General features: G+C 42.4%; 1 protein-coding gene across 1 annotated transcript in view; it reads left to right on the forward strand.

Moving 5' to 3' along the window:
* LOC135211497 (transcription termination factor, mitochondrial-like) overlaps positions 1–18,799 on the forward strand; it is a 98,005-nt gene that overhangs the window by 57,550 nt on the left and 21,656 nt on the right. The window contains exon 8 of the mRNA XM_064244804.1: positions 16,003–16,209. Within this exon, the coding sequence (XP_064100874.1) occupies positions 16,003–16,209 (207 nt within the window). The remainder of the gene's footprint in view (positions 1–16,002; positions 16,210–18,799) is intronic.

Consider the following 18,799-nt stretch of genomic DNA (forward strand, 5'->3'; position numbering starts at 1 on the left):
AAAATTCGACATTCGGTCAACTTTAACTCGTTCGAAATGGTCAAAAACTGCAATTGTAAGCTAAAACTCTTACAGTATAGTAATATACAATCATTTATCTTCATTTTGAAACAAATTGGAAGTCTCTAGAACAATATTTAGATTTATGGTGAAGTTTAAAAAAAACCATTTTTTTATGTCCGCGCATTATGAATTCATGCATCATTTTGTGATAATATTTTCTCTGTTTTGCTTTGATCATTTTACAATGTGTTATATACCAAAATGATCGCAATTTAGTGTACAATACAATGAAAAAAATTATATATGAAATTTTGTTTTCATGCTATCATATATCGCATTATTTATATATGATAATGATTTTTTTTTTCATTTCTGATGGTTGCATACTAAACTTCAGGCAATGACAAAAAAAGGAGCCAAAAATGAACTCTTAATCTTGAAAACTAAGCATGCTGTGATTTTCTGTAAAAAATATTTTTTCCGCTTCAGCGCTCACTCCGAGACCCCCTCGGCATGCGGGAGACGATTTTTATTATACCCCTTCGGCGTTTAAGGGTTAATATAAAGGGTTTTCAATGTAAAAAGTGCAATTCAGATTAGAAATGTTAGGCAACCTTTTAGGGAACTACAAACCACAAGAGGCAGTCACACTGCCTCTAGGGAGTAGGACAGCTCTCCAAAGGAGGATGCACTGCCTCATACTATGAAACCATTACTCATTATTATGAGCAATTCTGAATTTTCTGAGGCAGTTTCACTGCCTGACTTAAGAGAGAGAGAAAAACAAACTCCTTTGTACCAATGAAAGAAACTGCAGAAACCCAAAACTACTCCCTTTTATACTAAAAAATGGGAGAGACCTCCACCATTGATGTCAAAATTGAATTTGACCCATGAAAATGACTAGAGCTGGAATACAGAGGGAGCATCTGTTGAAACAAAGCCAGCAGGAACTTTTGTCGATCATCATCTTCATGCTCAACACAACCCTGAAAAAGTAACCCAAAGAAAGAAATATAAATGATACAAAGCTCAACAAATCATCCACATTCAATGAGGCTGTCATTAGAAAGCTCTAATTCAGTGCATTAAGAAGTCTTGGTAATGCTTTGATTAAAGTTTCTACCAGAAAAATAAAACCTTATATCTTCTCATCCATGGGATTGTCAGGGTTTGAAGGCTAAGTACGAAGGGCTGGAGCTACTAATTCATCATCAGTCCCCCAAAAGTGTGTCTACAAGACAGTAAATTGGACGTTAGAACTCCCTGCCTTCAGAGTGTATATTGGATACTGGACGCCCTGTGATCCACAAATAGCCTATTGTACATTTGCCTTGATATGATTTTCGTGTACTCCTGTTGCATGTACTAGTGGTTTGTACAATTTGATTTTGCCAGTACAGTACATGTTGGCATCTCTTACATTTGTTCATACGTGAACAAACCTTCGGTCTTAACAATAGGATAATTTCTAGTGCCTAGCTGGATCTGGTTAAAAAACAGATGAAAGCAAGGAATCTTGTGATATATGGCAACGCATGCATAGATCGGGTGAAGAATGGTCTTCATTCACCTATGACAGCGCGTCAGTCTTTTCTTTGACCGCCTGGGCGAGAGTCGTGTTAACCTCTCTTGGCTCTTACCCGGTTCATTGCCCGTTTCGCTTGTGTTTAGTGTGTGTGTGTTTGGCTGATATTATGGGTTCTTCTGCTCCTTCTCGGCCTCGTCAAACATGTGTGCCCCCAGAAACTCAAGGTTTCTGTGTCTCGTGTTTTTGGCTTTGGCTAGTGACTGACTGCCACATCAAGTGCAGTAGATGCCGATCTAATTTTTGTACTTATAACGAATCCTTGCACAGAATGCCGGGCATGGCCTAAAGAGCAGTAGAAGTTGTTTTTTAGCAAGAGAGAACATCGGAGGATTTCAACTCTTCCTTCATGGGAAGGTTTTCCGCCTCTTCCCGATGCTTCATCTCCTGCAGTTCAACCCCCATAGTAGCATAGTTCCTGTGTCTCCTTCCTTTTCTTCCATTAATTCGTCCCTGGAAGTATCAGGAGGCCACCAGACTGATGTTTGTAATGTCGCCCCTTCTTCTTCGGGAATTAATTTGATTCCTGGGAAAGGGGGAGGCTTTTTCATCTCTCATTTCTTCCAGAGTTGGTGGCGTCCAAGATGGCGGCAATTGGAAGACGCTTGGGCTAGGGGGTACCCCGTCCTTGGAGGGGTTGCTTGCGCATTTTTTGGAGGCTCGCTACCCCCCTCCCCGTCCTCAGGCTGGCCAGGCCATCCCCCCTCCTCCCGGCTCGTCTTTGTGGGTAGCTGGATCAGCCATCTTTTATTGCTTCACTGTGAATGTTGCCGCTTCTTCAAGTCGGAGGGAAGCTGTGGTATCAGCCCCGTTGATGACGTCACGGGATCCGTTTGTTGTATTCCTCTGCCAGTGGCGTCTGATTCCCTTTTACCGAGGGGAAGCCGTGACGCCATCACTTCTTGTGACGTCACTCCATCGATGATTCCCACTCCAGTCATCATCCGAACACTGCCCAGTTCGCTACATCTCCCTTCCATGTCCCATCAGAGCCTTCTCTTGAAGATCAGTCTGAGGTTATATGCCAGGCAGTGCTTTAGAGGTTGGACTCTGTTTTTGATGTTACTTGGCTGCCTTGTTGGTTGGGAGGATTTAAAGGAAACGCGTTGCTTCGTCCCCACCTCCTGTGAAAAGATCGCATAAGGAACCAGTACTGTCTTCCTCTTCTCTTCCCCCTCTACGCCATGTCGACGTATCAGCTTGCATTGAAAGGCTAAGGACTTTGCTTTTTTCTTCGCCTACGAGGGAGGAAATACACGGACGTGTTCTCGAGTGTTGGTGTCTTGGAGAGTTAGTGTATCTTCCCTTGTGTAATCTGCAGCGGCTGCTTCGTCCTCTGCATCGAATTGCGGGCGTGTTGCAACCCTCCTGTCCGTGGGATTACAACAAATGAATTTGAACAAATTCTTGCTATTGCGTGCAACAAACAAGATGCGAGATGAACCTCATCAAAAGATTAAAAAAGGTGGGGAGATACTTTGGCTTTGATCCCGGAAGGAATCTCTGGTGGTTACAGGTCACCCCTGACTTCTCAGTCTGTATGAATGACAATACGTATAAATGCCTTGTTGACAGGTTAGGGAAAGATCGTTCAGGTGGCAGGGAGATGTTTAGCTACTCTGAGGGATTGTTGTATCAATTTTTCTGGAGCTGATGGCTGCCTTTTTCTCTCAAAAAACTCAAACCTCCAGAAGAGAGACATTTGGTTGGTTCTAGACAACATGACTGCAGTGTCCTACATGAAGAGGTCAGAATGATACTCGCCTCTTCTCAATGTGGTAATACTAGCCATCATTCGATGGGGCAAGAAAGGAAGTGGTACTTGTCTGCAGTTCACCTTACGGCATCTCTCAGTGTAATAGTAAGACTCCCTATCAAGGAAATTGACAGCCTCAACAGAGTGGAGTTAGACAACCACTCGTTCAGAAAATAGCCAATATGCTTCCACAAATGGAAGTTGACCTACTTGCCAAATAAATGGAGGACGCTATACCCTATTCCTCCATTAATCCAGAATTCTAGGTGTGGAGCAAACTCCTAATCTACCAAGGAACTGCTTACTTAATACATCGCCCCAAATTGGCCAAACAGGCATTGGTTCCTATTACGTACTTTAATAACAGGTGAAGAGATAAATTCCAAAACTGTCCGCAGTTTTATCCCAGTCAGTAGGATGGAAATTTGTTTAGGGGATCCTCCTTTAAGCCAAGACCTTCACGGGTGGATTTTCTGAAATATCTGTAACCTGAAAGTTACTTGACCCAACAGTTGCTAGGGTACCTAATGCAAAAAAATTATAGATTTCATATATGCCAGTACCAGTACAGTAAGTCCTCGGGTTACGCTGGTCTCGACTTACGATGTTTCGTGGTTACGAACGCGCCCCCATAAAAATATAAAAAATAATATTTTGCGTCGTTCCGTCTTACGCGGTTTAGCGTCGTAAGCAACGTAAACAAACGCGAACTAGTTTCCGGGCGCACGGCGGAAGAATACGCTTTGTGGGGGAGAGGACGGCATCGCTTTGCTACGCTCATTCCTCGCCCATACGCCATTTTGGTTGTTTACACTGCCTCTCTCTCTCTCGTGTTGTATCGTTTTTGTAACTTTTGCTCTTTGTTATGGCTCCCAAGCGCAAGGCGGACTCTTCTGATGGTAGTGCATCGAAGAAAAGAAAGGCCATCACCATGGAAATTAAAGTGGACATTATAAAGCAATCTTGAGAAGGGAGAAACGCCAACAAAACATTGGCCGCTCGCTTGGCCTTAGCCGTTCGACCGTTGCTACCATTATCAAAGATAAAGAGCGCATCGTTGAATATGTGAAAGGATCTGCTCCTATGAAAGCGACAGTGATAACTAAGCAGCGTAGTGGTCTAATAATTGAAATGGAAAGGTTATTGGTGCTTTGGTTGGAAGACCAAAATCAACGGCGTATCCCAGTCAGCCTTATGGTGATTCAGGAGAAGGCGAAAAGATTGTATGTTCTGCCTCACCTCAAGAATCACCTGCCTCAGCATCTCCAGCAACTTCTGGAGGTTCTTTTTCTCTTCACTACCTCCCCCAGTCTCTCCAGCACCAAGCAGCTTCCTCTCCAGTGTGCAAGCCAATCAAATTAATAAAGGTAAGGAATTGTTTCTCTCGTGTTATTGATAGGTATTTACATTAAATCATGTGGTATTTTTCAATGTTCCGACTTACGCTGAAAATCATGTTACGACGCATCTTAAGAACGGATCAACGTCGTAACTCGAGGACCCCCTGTATCTGTACTTAGAGCCCTGTCAAAAATTCTAGGGAAACAATTTAAAAATTTCTTATCCCTTTTTAAAGAAATGCCTTCCAGTTACAACATCATGGAATACGGCAGCATTAAGGGGGCCGGCCGGCTAATGCCATTTTTTAAGGACAGGACTTTGATAATTCATACCACTTAATAAGTTGACTTTGGGATATCTCCAAACCACATATGATTTTCGCCTCTGACCTTCGGTTTTGTGACGCCAGGGCGATTTATTCCGAAAATAACCATTTTTCAAATTCTATCTCCTCCCTTGATATTTAATATTAAGACCTAGGATTACTACCATATATAGACCTGATGTAGACCTCCAATCGAATGAAGAGTTTTTTTTCTAAAAGTCATATTTCTGGGCTCAGCTCGTGTCGCTTGCGCGAAATATCCTTTAATCTATTATTTCTAGGTAAATGTACTAACACATACCAGAGAATAAAATAAAATAAAGAAAAAGGTCAGTATGACTGACTCGCTCACCCTCTAGGAGGGTGTCGGTATGAACACTAGGCGAGTGAGACCACTACCACGAGCCAAATGCCAATAGAAATCTCCCACTACAAAACCCTCCAAGAGGGGAGCCGTCCCCACAGAGGGAGCAGCTCGTACTACTACTACACATCCCACGCTTGCGACTGCTGCGCCTCTAGTGGCCATCCTTTTCAGTTAGCACTCACGAGCACATGTGCTATTTTTCTCTCTGTGTATTTTGTGCCATTTCTTCGGATTTTTCGATAATGGAGCGTGCAGCTATTGCAGCAGCTAAGTTAAGTACTCAGTATTTACGGTTAGCGAGTCTTTTCCGTCCCCGAGACGGTATTTGCCGTTTTTTAGGTATAGATACGTTCTCGGGGGCTGGAAGCATGGCAGCATGGTCCTGCCGCATGTTGGGTTCGTTCTTGGTCTCCCATACCTAGAACATCCCTTATTATTTTACGCTCTATTTTGATTATCCGCCTTTTACGTCTACTCAAGTGTTATACGTGTATGTATTTCACCTTATGTAGGCTTTTCTATCCAGACCCTAGTTCAGGTTCCTTGTATCGGCCCCTGACTAGCTTTGAGTGGTAGACTTGCCTTCGGGCTAGTCGCACACTCCTGGATTTTTTCTCCTGCTTTTTGTACCTTCTTTCTTTCATTTTCATTATATATTATATTTTTATGTTTTGTTATTGTTAGGTTAGTTGGCGTCTGGCTTAGCCTAGGTCCTGGCTCATAGAGCCTTGTCTACCGTTGATCAGTTCGGTCGCTTCCTCATAGCTTCTCTCTGATCAGTTGGTTTTCGCCCTATTGGCCTATATGCTACCGCTTTTCAGTTCTGGTTGCTTCCCGATAGCTTCTCTCTGATCAGTTGGTTGGCCTAGGCTTGGTTCCGTATCTTAGTTTCCGCCTCGTGGTCACTAACGTGATCACGGGTCAGCCAGGCGCCATGCAAGTCCCCTTCCCCTCTCCCGCTCTCCCATAGGAGTCGGGCGGGGGTGGGTCGGTCTGTCCTTGCCTCGCCCAGCATGCCCGAGCCTGCCTCCCCCTTCCCCTCCACCGGAGGGGCCTGGGAGTCCGACAGTCCTGATTTCGGTTCCGACCTCTCCGCTTCTCGGCTCGGCCGGGTGGTACGTTGTGGGGGGCTCTGGCCTTCCCCCCCTCCGTTACTTCCTTGTCGCTCCGGGTTAGCGCGAGTCTGTATGTCATCTCGCCCTTCCCTCCTTACTAGAGCTCCTCCCTACCGGAGTCCTGGTATCCAGCGGAAGGGTATAGTCCACCATAGTTGGACCGGAGCATACAATAGTCTTTACTAACCGTACCGTATTGCTGAGTTACTACACTCCGCTTCACTGGACCTAGTCCGGTTACTTGCATGTAGGTTTAAGTTATCTTTAAGTTTATCTTAAGTTTCTTAAACCATCCCCACCCCTCCTTAGTATTTACCGGATCTCTCCGGAGGGATTATAGCCTATTCAGGCCATGCAGGGAGGGGTTATGCCCAAATTTTTTCCGAGCTCCGCACGTAACGGAGTTCTTTTGTCCTTAGTCTGTAAGTGTTCCCCCTTTAAGATACTCATGTGTCTTCCCACTTACAGGCCACCAACTGTGAGCATCCGGGATGTTCCGCTACACTTCAGGACCCCTGTGGACACGAAGTTTGCCGGTCCCATGCTCCATGCGCGACTCCGCACGGGGACATCCAGGTCTGGTACCATGAGACGTGTACCATATGTACGATCTGGTGAGCCAGCTTTTGGAAGGCGTAAGTATTCCATCTCCGCATGCCGCTCCGCCTCTTTTACTTCTTAAGTTTTCATCATTACTTTAACTTAAGGCATCTAGTTTAAGTTATATCCTAAGTTTTAGTTTTAAGTATTTCTTAAATCTAAAATATATCCTCTCTTACAGGCTCCGGCAGTAAGAGATACGGCATTGGCTACCCTGCGGGCCTGGGTCGGAGGTTTTGGCAAGAACGCCGCCAAGGGTCAGCCCTACATTCTGGAGAAGCGTTTAGCTTTGTTAATCTTCCCCGGAGGCAAGGCGACTGGATACGTCGATCCGGTAGAGGCGGACCCCTCTATTGCCTTTATCCAACAACAGCTGGCGGCCTCCTTGACTGAACAAGACCAGGATATCTCACGGATGTCGCAACCCTGGATATAAATGTTGAACCTATGGTAGGTATAGACGACCTGTTGGTCGAGGTAAGTAATGCAGGTACCCAAGGGTCCCCCTTGGGAATGACTGTTTCTTCTACCCCTGCAACTTCACCATCCTTCCCAGGCTTTACCGGTGATGAGTTATATACTCCTCCAGAGGCTTCGGTTAGGCCTAAGATCAAGTCTAAACATATGACCTTGACTAAGACACGTCATCGTCCTCGAAGAAGACGTCCTCGTCTTCTTCTTCGCGTAAGTCTCCGGCTCGTAATCCCGGCTCAGACAGGTCTAAAGGGTCTAGCTCCGGCTCCAAGTCCTCAAAGAGTAAGCCTAAGGAGAAATCCCGTACCCCGGCAGTATCACCAGTTCCACTACCTTTGGTGCCTATTCAGAGTCTCCCCTCCACCTCCTCAGCAGCTCCGGCTCTGACACCAATGCTGGCCTGTTGCAACAGGTGGGCCGACTTGGTAGGCTCCCTTAAGACGAGTATGGAACATATGATATCTCGCCTGTCGGATAGGATAACTTCTCAGGATACCATTATAGCCGGCCTAAGAGAAGCCCCCCTTGCCTCTCCCTCAACCTCTAACACTAGTGGATCTCAGCTTCCCCCGTATGACTCGCTGCCCGCTTTCTCCATGAACAATCCTTGGAGGGTAGCGTCATATCGCTCCTTCCAAGATGGTCTCATCTCCATACCGGAGTTTGGAACTCGAAGAATAGAGGACTTCGAGTTCTACCCGGAAGGCCTACAGCCTCCCTTCATAGGCTACGCTAGGCTCACGCCTTCGGCTATGGTTAGAGATGACAGGGTACCAAAGGAGACAGTCCTCTATTCTCGGGACAGGCCCAACGTGAATGGCTTAGATGTCTAGATGACATGGACTGTTCAAATACCAAGATCCAACCATTCAAAAGTCCCTTTACCATTTTCACGATGGATGAAGGTACCCCGCTCCCTTCCTTACCAAGATAGCGAGGTCGACCATCTCAGCAGCTCAGAAAGGGGAAACCATGCCTCAGCTGAAAGAAGCAGACCCCACTTCTCCGTTGCTCCCGTGCAATTGGAGAATTATGGGAGGACTTGCCTAACACTTTCACAGTTGGCAAACTCAAACCTGACTGTGCTATGGAGCATTTGTGTGAAAAGCTGCCCAGGCTCCCGGATAGTCTTATTCAAGCGGAGTTTGACTCGAAAACAAGACTAGCCAGGTCAATCAACCTGATGGCTATGTCCGAGGTAGCAACCATGGCTTATGGTTCAGAACCAACAATTTAAGCTTATGACCAAAGCCCTGACTCAAACGGTGCAGTCAGACATGTTCGAGTTTGCCACTGCTAGAAACAAATTGCAGGAAGCATGTATTGCTTGAGGCAACCATTCGGCATGAACCGAATAGGTTACTTTCTTCTAACATCTGGGGCGCAGATCTCTTCCCAGAGCTATGGTAAAGGAAGTACAAGCAGAGGCTACGAGGTTGAACCAAAGCCTTAAGGACCGTTGGGGTCTTATGGCTAGGAGAAGGCAAGACTTGACACCAAAAGGTAAGGGACAAAGGAAGCCTAGACGTTTCCAACCTTACCAAAAGAAGCAGCCGCGCTTCCCTCAACAAGTTCCTACAGTGCCGTTAGTGCAGACAGCTCAGCCCTCCACGTCTAAAGGCCAATCACAGCTATTTATGTGATATCCCCTCAGCCTCAACCCTCCACCTCATACGCCATCTCTCCAGCTTTACAATCCAGCCGTCGAGAGTCAAGCTTCTCAGAAGTATGACCGCTCGAACAAGGGAGGCAGAGGTAAAGCGGTCCTTTCGTGGGAGAGGATCGGGTAGGTCCCTTCAATAGGGGAAAGCACTTCAGAGGAGGTCGAGGGGGTTACCAGAACCAATGAGGAACTTCAGGTAGGAGGGAGGCTGTTTCACTTTCGCCACCGGTGGAACTTCAGCCAGTGGGCTCAGAGCATAGTGTCAAAAGGGCTGGGTTGGAGCTGGTTGACGAACCCACCTCCAGCCAGACCTTTCCGTCAACTTCCTTCCAAGGAATTGACAGAGTACGCAGAGGACCTCCTTCAGAAAGGAGCTATAGTCAAAGTCAAGAGATTAAAATTTCAAGATCGCTTGTTCAGCGTTCCAAAGAAAGGCTCAAACAAAAGAAGGGTAATCTTAGACTTGTCCCGCTTAAACTTAGCCATCCGCTGCGACAAGTTCAACGATGCTCACGATCTCACAGGTGCGGACCTTACTTCCCCGTGGGGCCGTCACCACATCTATCGATCTTACAGACGCCTACTATCATATCCCTATTGCAAGACACTTCCGTCCGTATCTGGGTTTCAAAGATAGGAGACCAGACGTTCTCCTTCAAGGTAGTCCCGTTCGGGCTCAACGTGGCACCCAGGGTGTTCACGAAGCTAGCGGAAGTGAGTAGTGCAACAGCTCAGGGCTCAAGGGATTATGGTAGTAGCGTATCTCGACGATTGGTTGATCTGGGCCCCATCAGTCGAGGAATGCAACAAGGCCACACTGAAAGTGATCCAATTCCTAGAATATCTAGGATTCAAGATAAACAGATCCAAGTCAGACTCACCCCAGAGTCAAACTTTCAGTGGCTAGGCATTCAATGGAATCTATCCTCACACACTCGCGATTCCATCCACCAAAAGGTAAAAGAAAGAGCGAAGCTCAGTCAAGCAATTTCTAAGTCACAAACTAGCATCGAGGAGAGCTCAGGAAAGAATCCTCGGCTCTCTCCAGTTTGCTTCAGTAACGAACATCTTAATGAAAGCCAAACTGAAAGATCTAACCAGGATCTGGCGCTCTCGAGCAAATGTCAGTCCATGGGACAAGCGTTATCTCAGTTCCTCTGATTCTAAAGAACCGGCTTCGGCCGTGGGCAAAAGTCAAGAATCTGTCAGTTGTCAGTCCCTCTTCAGTTCCCTCCACCAGGGATTACCATCCACACAGACGCGTCCTTAAGCGGCTGGGGAGGGTACTCCCAGGTCAAAAAGGGTGCAAGGAATTTGGTCACCCCAGTTCCGTCAGTTCCATATAAACGTACTGGAGGCAATGGCAGTCTTCTTGACTCTGAAAAGATTACGCCCCACCAAGGTACTCCCACATAAAGCTAGTCTTGGACAGCGCAGTGGGTAGTACATTGCATAAAACAGAGGAGGCTCCAAGTCACGTCATCTAAATCACGTCATGATAGCCATCTTCTCCCTGGCAGACAAATTCAGTTGGCATCTTTCCTCCACCCACATAGCTGGAGTAAGAAACGTCATAGCAGACGCCCTATCCCGATCAGTACCCCTAGAGTCGGAATGGTCTCTAGACGAGAGTTCGTTCCAATGGATCCTTCAAAGAGTCCCAGGGCTACAGGTTGGATCTCTTCGCATCACAAGCGAACCACAAACTACCGTGTTATGTAGACCCCCAACCTGGACCCTCTGGCTTACGCCACGGACGCCCTGGCTCTGGACTGGAACAACTGGGAGAAGATTTACGTCTTCCCTCCAGTGAATCTCCTTATGAAGGTCTTAGACAAACTCAGGACATTCAGGGGTCAAGTGGCTCTAGTAGCCCCAGACTGGCCGAAGAGCAATTGGTACCCCCTGATCCTGGAACTGGGTCTTCGTCCCCTTCGGATCCCCAGTCCCAAGCTCTCCCAGTCAGTACAAACGAAGACTGTGTTCGCTTCCTCAGGGATGCTCAAAACCCTAACTTTATGGATTTCATGAAGTTTGCGGCAAAAAGAGAGGCGAATATTGACCCTCAGAATATTCTTTTCCTGGAATCCGATAAAAAGGGATTCAACTTTGAGGCAGTATGATGCTGCCGTCAAAAAGTTAGCAATCTTCCTGAGAGAGTCTGATATCAGAATCATGACAGTTAATTCTGCTATATCCTTTTTCAGATCTTTATTTGAAAAGGGTTTAGCAGCAGCACGATTACGACAAACAAGTCAGCATTGAAAAAGATATTTCAATTTGGATTTACATAGACTTGACAGATACCTATTTCTCGTCTATTCCTAAAGCATGTGCTAGACTTAGGCCCTCTGTCAGCCTATGTCAGTTTCATGGTTCTTAAACGATGTTCTAAAAACTGGCTTCCGAAACCGATAATGACACATGCTCGTTTATGATGCTCCTAAGAAAAACTCTGTTTTTATTAGCCTAGCTTCAGGAGCAAGAATTTCAGACTGTCGGCTTTATCCAGAGATCCGGATCATATTCAATTCCTTCCCACGGGGGAAGTGCTACTTTCTCCGGAACGTAGCTTTTTAGCAAAGAATGAAGATCCTTTGATGAGGTGGGAACCTTGAAGGTACTACCCCTTCCACAAGATGTTTCCCTTTGTCCGGTTTCAACCTTACGAGCCTTTCTATCCAGGACCTCCTCTTCCTCATCGGGGCCCCTCTTTAGGAGGGAAAAAGGTGGTACTTTATCCACTAAAGGCATCAGGCAACAAATCCTGTACTTTATCAAACAAGCCAATCCGGACTCCTTTCCAAAAGCACATGATGTCAGGGCGAGTAGCCACCTCAATTAATTACTTACTTCCAACATATGAATTTTTGCTGATTTAAAGTAGTATACCGGATGGAAATCGCCGACAGTGTTCAAAACGTCACTACCTTAAGTCCTTGGAAGCTCTGAAATTCCCAGCAGTAGCAGCGGGTAACATAGTTTCCCACCCCTGACTCTAGCTAGATTATAGTAGAAGATTCAGTCCTCCTTCCTACTGCCTCACCCAACAGTTCGTCTATCCTGCCTTGTTCATTAACATTTACCTTGTGTCTTAGCTGCTTTATGATTGTATAAGTGCCCCTTTTGTCTGGTTAGGGACACTCACATCTGATTACCATACTGATCTCATAGATGTTATCCCCATTATTTTTATGCTAGGGGATACATCATAATGCAATGGTTACGGGTTTGTATATTAAGTCATATACATTCCTAAGATATTTTTATTTTATCATTGATCAAATATTTATGTAAATTTATACTAATTGCTATTTCTATTTTGATACATTGTTACACCGATTTATTGTGATAGGTAGTCATTGTACCTATTTGTATATATGTAAATTACCTTATATTATTAACATAATTAGATTTAAGGGTAATTTAAGCATAATCTGATTTTGCTTTACCTGTGTACTTGTATCTTTTAGCAATTATATTCATTCTTTTATTTTGTATCTTTCATTTGAGACCTATTTTGTTTTATTATATTTTATTTTTACTTTGTTTACAATCTTGTGCTGTTTCTCTGGTACGATTTCGCGCAAGCGACACGAGCTGAGCCCAGAAAAAGGATTTTGACGTAAGGAAAAATCTATTTCTGGGCGATTGGGCTCGTGTCGCCCAGCGAAATACCCCCCCTACCCATCCCTTCGCTCAAGATTGTCTGCTAACTCAGGATGGCCACTAGAGGCGCAGCAGTCGCAAGCGTGGGATGGTGTAGTAGTAGTACGAGCTGCTCCCTCTGTGGGACGGATCCCCTCTTGGAGGGTTTTGTAGTGGGAGATTTCTATTGGCATTTGGCTAGTGGTAGTGGTCTCAACTAGCTAGTAGGGTTCATACCGTACACCCTCCTAGGAGGGTGGAGCGAGTCAGTCATACTGACCTTTTTCTTTATTTTATTTATTCTCTGGTATGTGTTAGTACATTTACCTAGAAATAATAGATTAAAGGATATTTCGCTGGCGACACGAGCCAATCGCCCAGAAATAGATTTTTCCTTACGTCAAAATCAACCTTTTTTTTGCTAGATATGAATTTTTCAATATGGTAAAAAATAAACCCTATAAATCAGGAAAAAAAAATTTATAAAAAAAAGACGAAACAAAAATTGGAAAAAAGGGCTCCATTTGATTGTTCTATAATGTCTTTCTGAGTTTATATACCAAAATTCCAATGTTATAGCTTTAAACTAAGTGAGAAGATAGATTTTGAAGGTCAATAAGTATAGTTTTGAGATATGGGCGTTCAAAGTTTTCCTTCGTATTTCTATAAAGAGTGCTAATAAATAATGATTATTATGAATATATTTCTTTTTTGTGTATTAATAAACCAAAACTATTTTATTTATCTTAATTTAATCATAAATGATGATCCCTTTGCTCATATATCGTAGCCTGGGGCACTGCTTGAGGCAAGATGGGGCACTTCCTCCTACGCAACTCTCTCTCTCCCCTTCACTAACTCAGCTTATTACAGTGAATTTTCTTCTTCTGTATGTTAGCTATGTTTTCCTTGTATTTTCCTCTTTGGCATGATGAATTCTTGCCGAAACAAAGATAAACAAACATAAATGCAAGAGAATGTCAGAGGTGAAACTGGAAGGTGTACTCTCTTTTTACAAAGACAATTTAATAAATCATGATTATTACGAATTTTTCCATTTTGAGTATTAAAAAACCAAAACTATGTTAGTTATCATAAATGAAGATCTCTTTGCTCAAAGATCGTAGCCTTGGGCACAGTGTGACGTGTGCTGTCAGGTAAGACGGGGGCGTTACTATGCAACCCTCCCCTCTCTCTTCACTAACTACGCGTATATTATGATATTCTGTAATAATACTTGAACGATTTTTCTTCGTCTGTATGTTAGCGAGATGTTTTCCTTGTCTTTTCCTCATTGGCATGATGAAATTCTTGCCAAAACATACATAAACATACGTAAAAGCAAGCAAATGTCAGAGGTAAAACTCGAACGTGTAGACTACTTGACGTTTGTGCTCACACTGAACTTGGACTTGGTAGCTGACTGAACTGAAGTCTCCCTTCTCGACTTGGGGAATGTCAACAGATGCCATTTCTCCCAATTTCTTTGACAATAATTATCAAAATTTATGATAATAGAAGAAATATTGCATTTTCTTGTACGGATCAATGTTTTAGGCTTATTGAGTTACGTTAACTAATTACCCTGTAACTACGAAAGTAAGAGGAATTTTGACGAAATATTTCGTATACGTATTCTCAATTGCCATATGAAGCTCCATGAATTTTTTCATGACTGCATTTTTTGCCCTATACCCCCATATATAAGGGTTCTGGCTGGCCCCCTTAATGTAACCATTGTTTTATGATTTCATGATTTGACCCCAGTATATAAGTTTTTACTTCCATTCTGCGGTCCTTTGCACTACAAAGATCCGCTCGAGAAGTGTTCCAATCACTTGGTCCCTGAACAAACTGCTTAGACTTTGATCAGCCCCTCAATTCAGTGGACCCGAAACCACAACTCGCAAGCTACAGTATGTATTCTCCTTGATTGCATTAGCATCAGGTGCGCTTGTTAGCAAACTGGGCCCTCGTAAACAAGGACAATACATCACGCAAGTGGCTGACGATCAGTTAATTATTATTGTCCTCTGGCCTGTCATTCCTGGCCAAGAATGGGATTCTTTTAAGAAGGAAATCTCCTATTCTAAGTAAACTAGAATTAGCAGACAAAACATTATGCCCTGTTCAAGGACTTAAGGTTTTACCTAGAGGTCATGGCAGACATCCCAAAAGGTCCGTTTTTTCCTACAGCTACAGCGGCAAACCATGGGTCTTCCTAACAGGTGGGTATGCTAACTACATATTGCTTGGGAAAGTTTGACAATACTGCAACCATACCCAGCATGTAAGTCACCACAGAACTTCACCCTAAAAAACGTGAGTTCGCACTTAGTTTCTTGTTCTTTGCTACCAAACCTAACGGCATTTGGAATAAAGAATGGGACTTTGAAACTAGTGGCTTGACCCTGGACTAAAAATGGTTTTTTGTTGTCAGGATTAAAATGCAAGAGTTTTTTGTCATTTGTCAATTTCTTTGTAAAACTCATTTAGGAGGAGACAGCGACTATACTATCAAGAAAGAGAAACTTAGTCTGTCACCACACATAGCACATCATGCGCCTGTGCAGTCAGGCAAATAGTTGCCAGATACTGCTTGCTGAATACTTCAATCTGCCTATTGTCTGAAACATTAGGGCAACTGATGCAATAATTGTACCAATTGCTAAAATTTACACTCCAGAACAACAGGGAATCAACATTAATGTTTCTTGCAAGAAAACACTTTAGGATTTGAAGTCAGTATATATATAGGAAAGCACTCTCCCAGATGCTGACACTATTTTTCATGCTACTGTGTGTGAAGATACGTATACTGCATTAGGCTTAATTTTGAGAGCTTCAAGAATTAGTGATTAGAATACATAGGGGGTGAATTGAATACATAAAAATAAGCTTTATGAAACATGCTGACTTTGAATGGTTTATAAAGAAGGTACAGCACCACTAGCCCTGAGAAATATGCTTAAAGGTAGAGTTTAGATTCACCACTTTGGTATTAAAAGAAAATAAAAGTTTGTTGTTCTGCTTTACTGGGTCACCAGTAAAGCATAATTAAAGTAATTGTTTTTTATACATGGAACATTGAAAGTTTATGAAAATAATTTTTTATCTTACAGGACTCTCAATAGATATCAGTCTCAGAAGGATGTTCTTGGTGAATGCAGATCTCTTGAGGAGTATTTGATAATGCGGTTAGGATGTAGTTTAGAAGATCTCAGGGAACAAGGGGAATTTGACCATACCTTAAGAAGAATGAATGTTCCAAAACTGAAGAAAATGATAGACATGCTGTTGCAAGAAGGTTTCTCTACTAAACAGATTCTGTAAGTTGAGATACGTATATTTATTTGATTAAACTGCATGTTACCGAAGGTCAAACATTGTTATTCTTTTTAGTGGAGAAGTTATTGAGAATAGGGCAAGAAGCAGGATTCCTTTCATTTAAAACTCAAAATTTAAATTAACCTTAAGCATTGTGAATGTAGATTCTCTTCATGCATGTCCCTTTTTATTTTACTAAGAAATAAAATCGCAGTTTTGAGATGAAGCAATTCCTGTTACAGTTAGTTAATTGTTTTTCAAGGTTAAGCTCTAAATTAAACCAAGGCATTTGAGAGGCTAGTCTTACACTACATATGAATCTACCATGCCATTTAGTATTTTTGGGATAAATCTTACCTTCTGTTAAAGTTAGCTTATATCTTCGTACCATTAGAAGCAGTCAGCATTCAAAATATACAAAGAATAATGCTTGACTGATCCAGATGGACTGTCTGTAGTCCCTGTTTCCCAACAGGTGGTGTTGAAATGTTTATGATCTTGTCAGAATTCTTCATGCCGTGTCCTTGTGCATACACTGTGAAGCAGTTATAATAATTTGTACTATTTCTGGCTGTTTTCTCCTGTATGGTATTGGGCTTGTTTTGCTTTGCATTTTGTCATGTACAGCAAACAGAGATGGAAGTATTAGGTTCTGCACAAATGAGTTTTGCGTAAGCTGAATGTATCTGGTTGGACATAATGGTCACATGGGGGTAATGAGTGTGATTTTTTTCCCTCAATGTGAGAATGTAAGGAAGTGGTCTGATGAGAATGAATAATTTTGTCGGGTATCAGAAGATGCAAGAGGCCATTAGTTTACGTAAGCAATCTGTTAGGTCTGGTCATAACTTATCTGTATAATAAGTGGTCAACATACCCAGGATATGTCCAGTGTCTACCACAATCTATTGTAGCTTTGAAAATCCTGACAGCAAGTGTTATTGAGATTATTACCAACTATATATAATTTACTTCGTGACAAATTATCTCCCCTTGTTATTAGAAGTGAGTTATTCTTCTTTCTTACTCTTTCTTACTCTACAGTTTTCTTTCCCTGGCCTTTAATTAAGTAAATAAGTAAATTTTAAAAACAACAAAATCCAGAAGTCACCTGTGGCACACCATGACAGTTTAGAGTTCTCTAAAATGCAGTTCACTTTAAAAATTGTGAAGAGATATAACACACAGCCCCCAGATGCTGAATCAAGACAGCATCAGAATTAATTTGCAAAAGTCTGGATGCTTATCCATTGCTGTGGCACAATGGCAGATGACATTTCCATTCATCTAATAAAAGAGAATATATCTCCTTTACATGGTCTTCGTACACAGGACAAATAAGGTAATGGCTGAGATTCTCGGTCATCACTTAAATAAAGAAATTAAATTAAATAAACAAGTAAATAAATAAATAAATAAATATAAAGAACACCAACTAAAGAGTTTAAAACGGTTCCTTAATTGTTTAAGCTGACATCAGTGCCTCAGAGGAAACAAACATTTATTATGTAAGCAACGTCCACTGCAAGTGGGAAGGTTATTCTTAGCAGATAGGAAGTAATTTTATTTTTACGTAAGACCATTATTACTTTCCAGAAGCTTAGCCTTGAGCTTATGAATACGTATATAGTATTTGAAATTACTTTCTCTGTAGAAGATACATGCTTTTCTTTGATGTTTGTTTCATAATGAGTAATTTTAATGACTTCAGATACCAGGACTGTAATTCCAAAAGGTTTGCTGTAAGAAACATTCTTTGTAAATGAAAGACTGAGGCTCATTAATTAGAGAGTAAAAAAAATTTGTTTTTCACTTAAGTACTTTCATGATAAGCTCATAGAAAGAATGTCTGTACACATTGTAATCCTTCTGAGATATAACAAACAGAAAGGTTAGAAGTTAATGTTGTCGCCCAGATTAATGATGTCGGAAAAAAATATTGATGAATAGCATTTTAGGAGTATCTAGCTAAGGCTCTAATACTTCATTTAAGTAAGATGTGGGCAATAGCTGCATCATTCTATCTGTAGGAAATGTTCTATGACAGCACCCAAAGGAAAACTCAAGCGGCCACAGGAAAGGAAGACAAGGCCTAAGCTTTGCTCTTTAAATGAAATCCTTGTCAAACCTAATACGTAGTTCTAATATATACTAAAGGTAACTGATAATAAGTATGAGTACTATACTCTACTGGAATTGTTTCACATACAAACAAAGTTAAATGACCAAATAGTTGTGTTAAACATAGCAAATAATATATATCATTATGAAGGAATACTGGGAAACTCAAAGGTAAGATTTTATATTTTTAATATATTTTGTCTTACTGTACTATATTGCTAACCTACTTGAAAACTATATACTAGTTAATTTCTTGCCATTGCATCCAGTTGGTTACTGGAGAAGTTATATACTTACAATGCAATATGGATATATTTACAATTAACAGTAGTACCTCAGACTTTGAACTTAATCCGTCCCAGAAGGCTGTTCAAAATACGGTTTGTTCGAAATATGAAACAAATACGTATCCCCATAAGAAGTAAAGGGAATCAGGATAATTCATTTCAGCAACCCAAAAAGTCTCCCTTT

Source organism: Macrobrachium nipponense, chromosome 4, assembly GCF_015104395.2.
Source record: "Macrobrachium nipponense isolate FS-2020 chromosome 4, ASM1510439v2, whole genome shotgun sequence".
NCBI classification, from domain to species: domain Eukaryota; kingdom Metazoa; phylum Arthropoda; class Malacostraca; order Decapoda; family Palaemonidae; genus Macrobrachium; species Macrobrachium nipponense.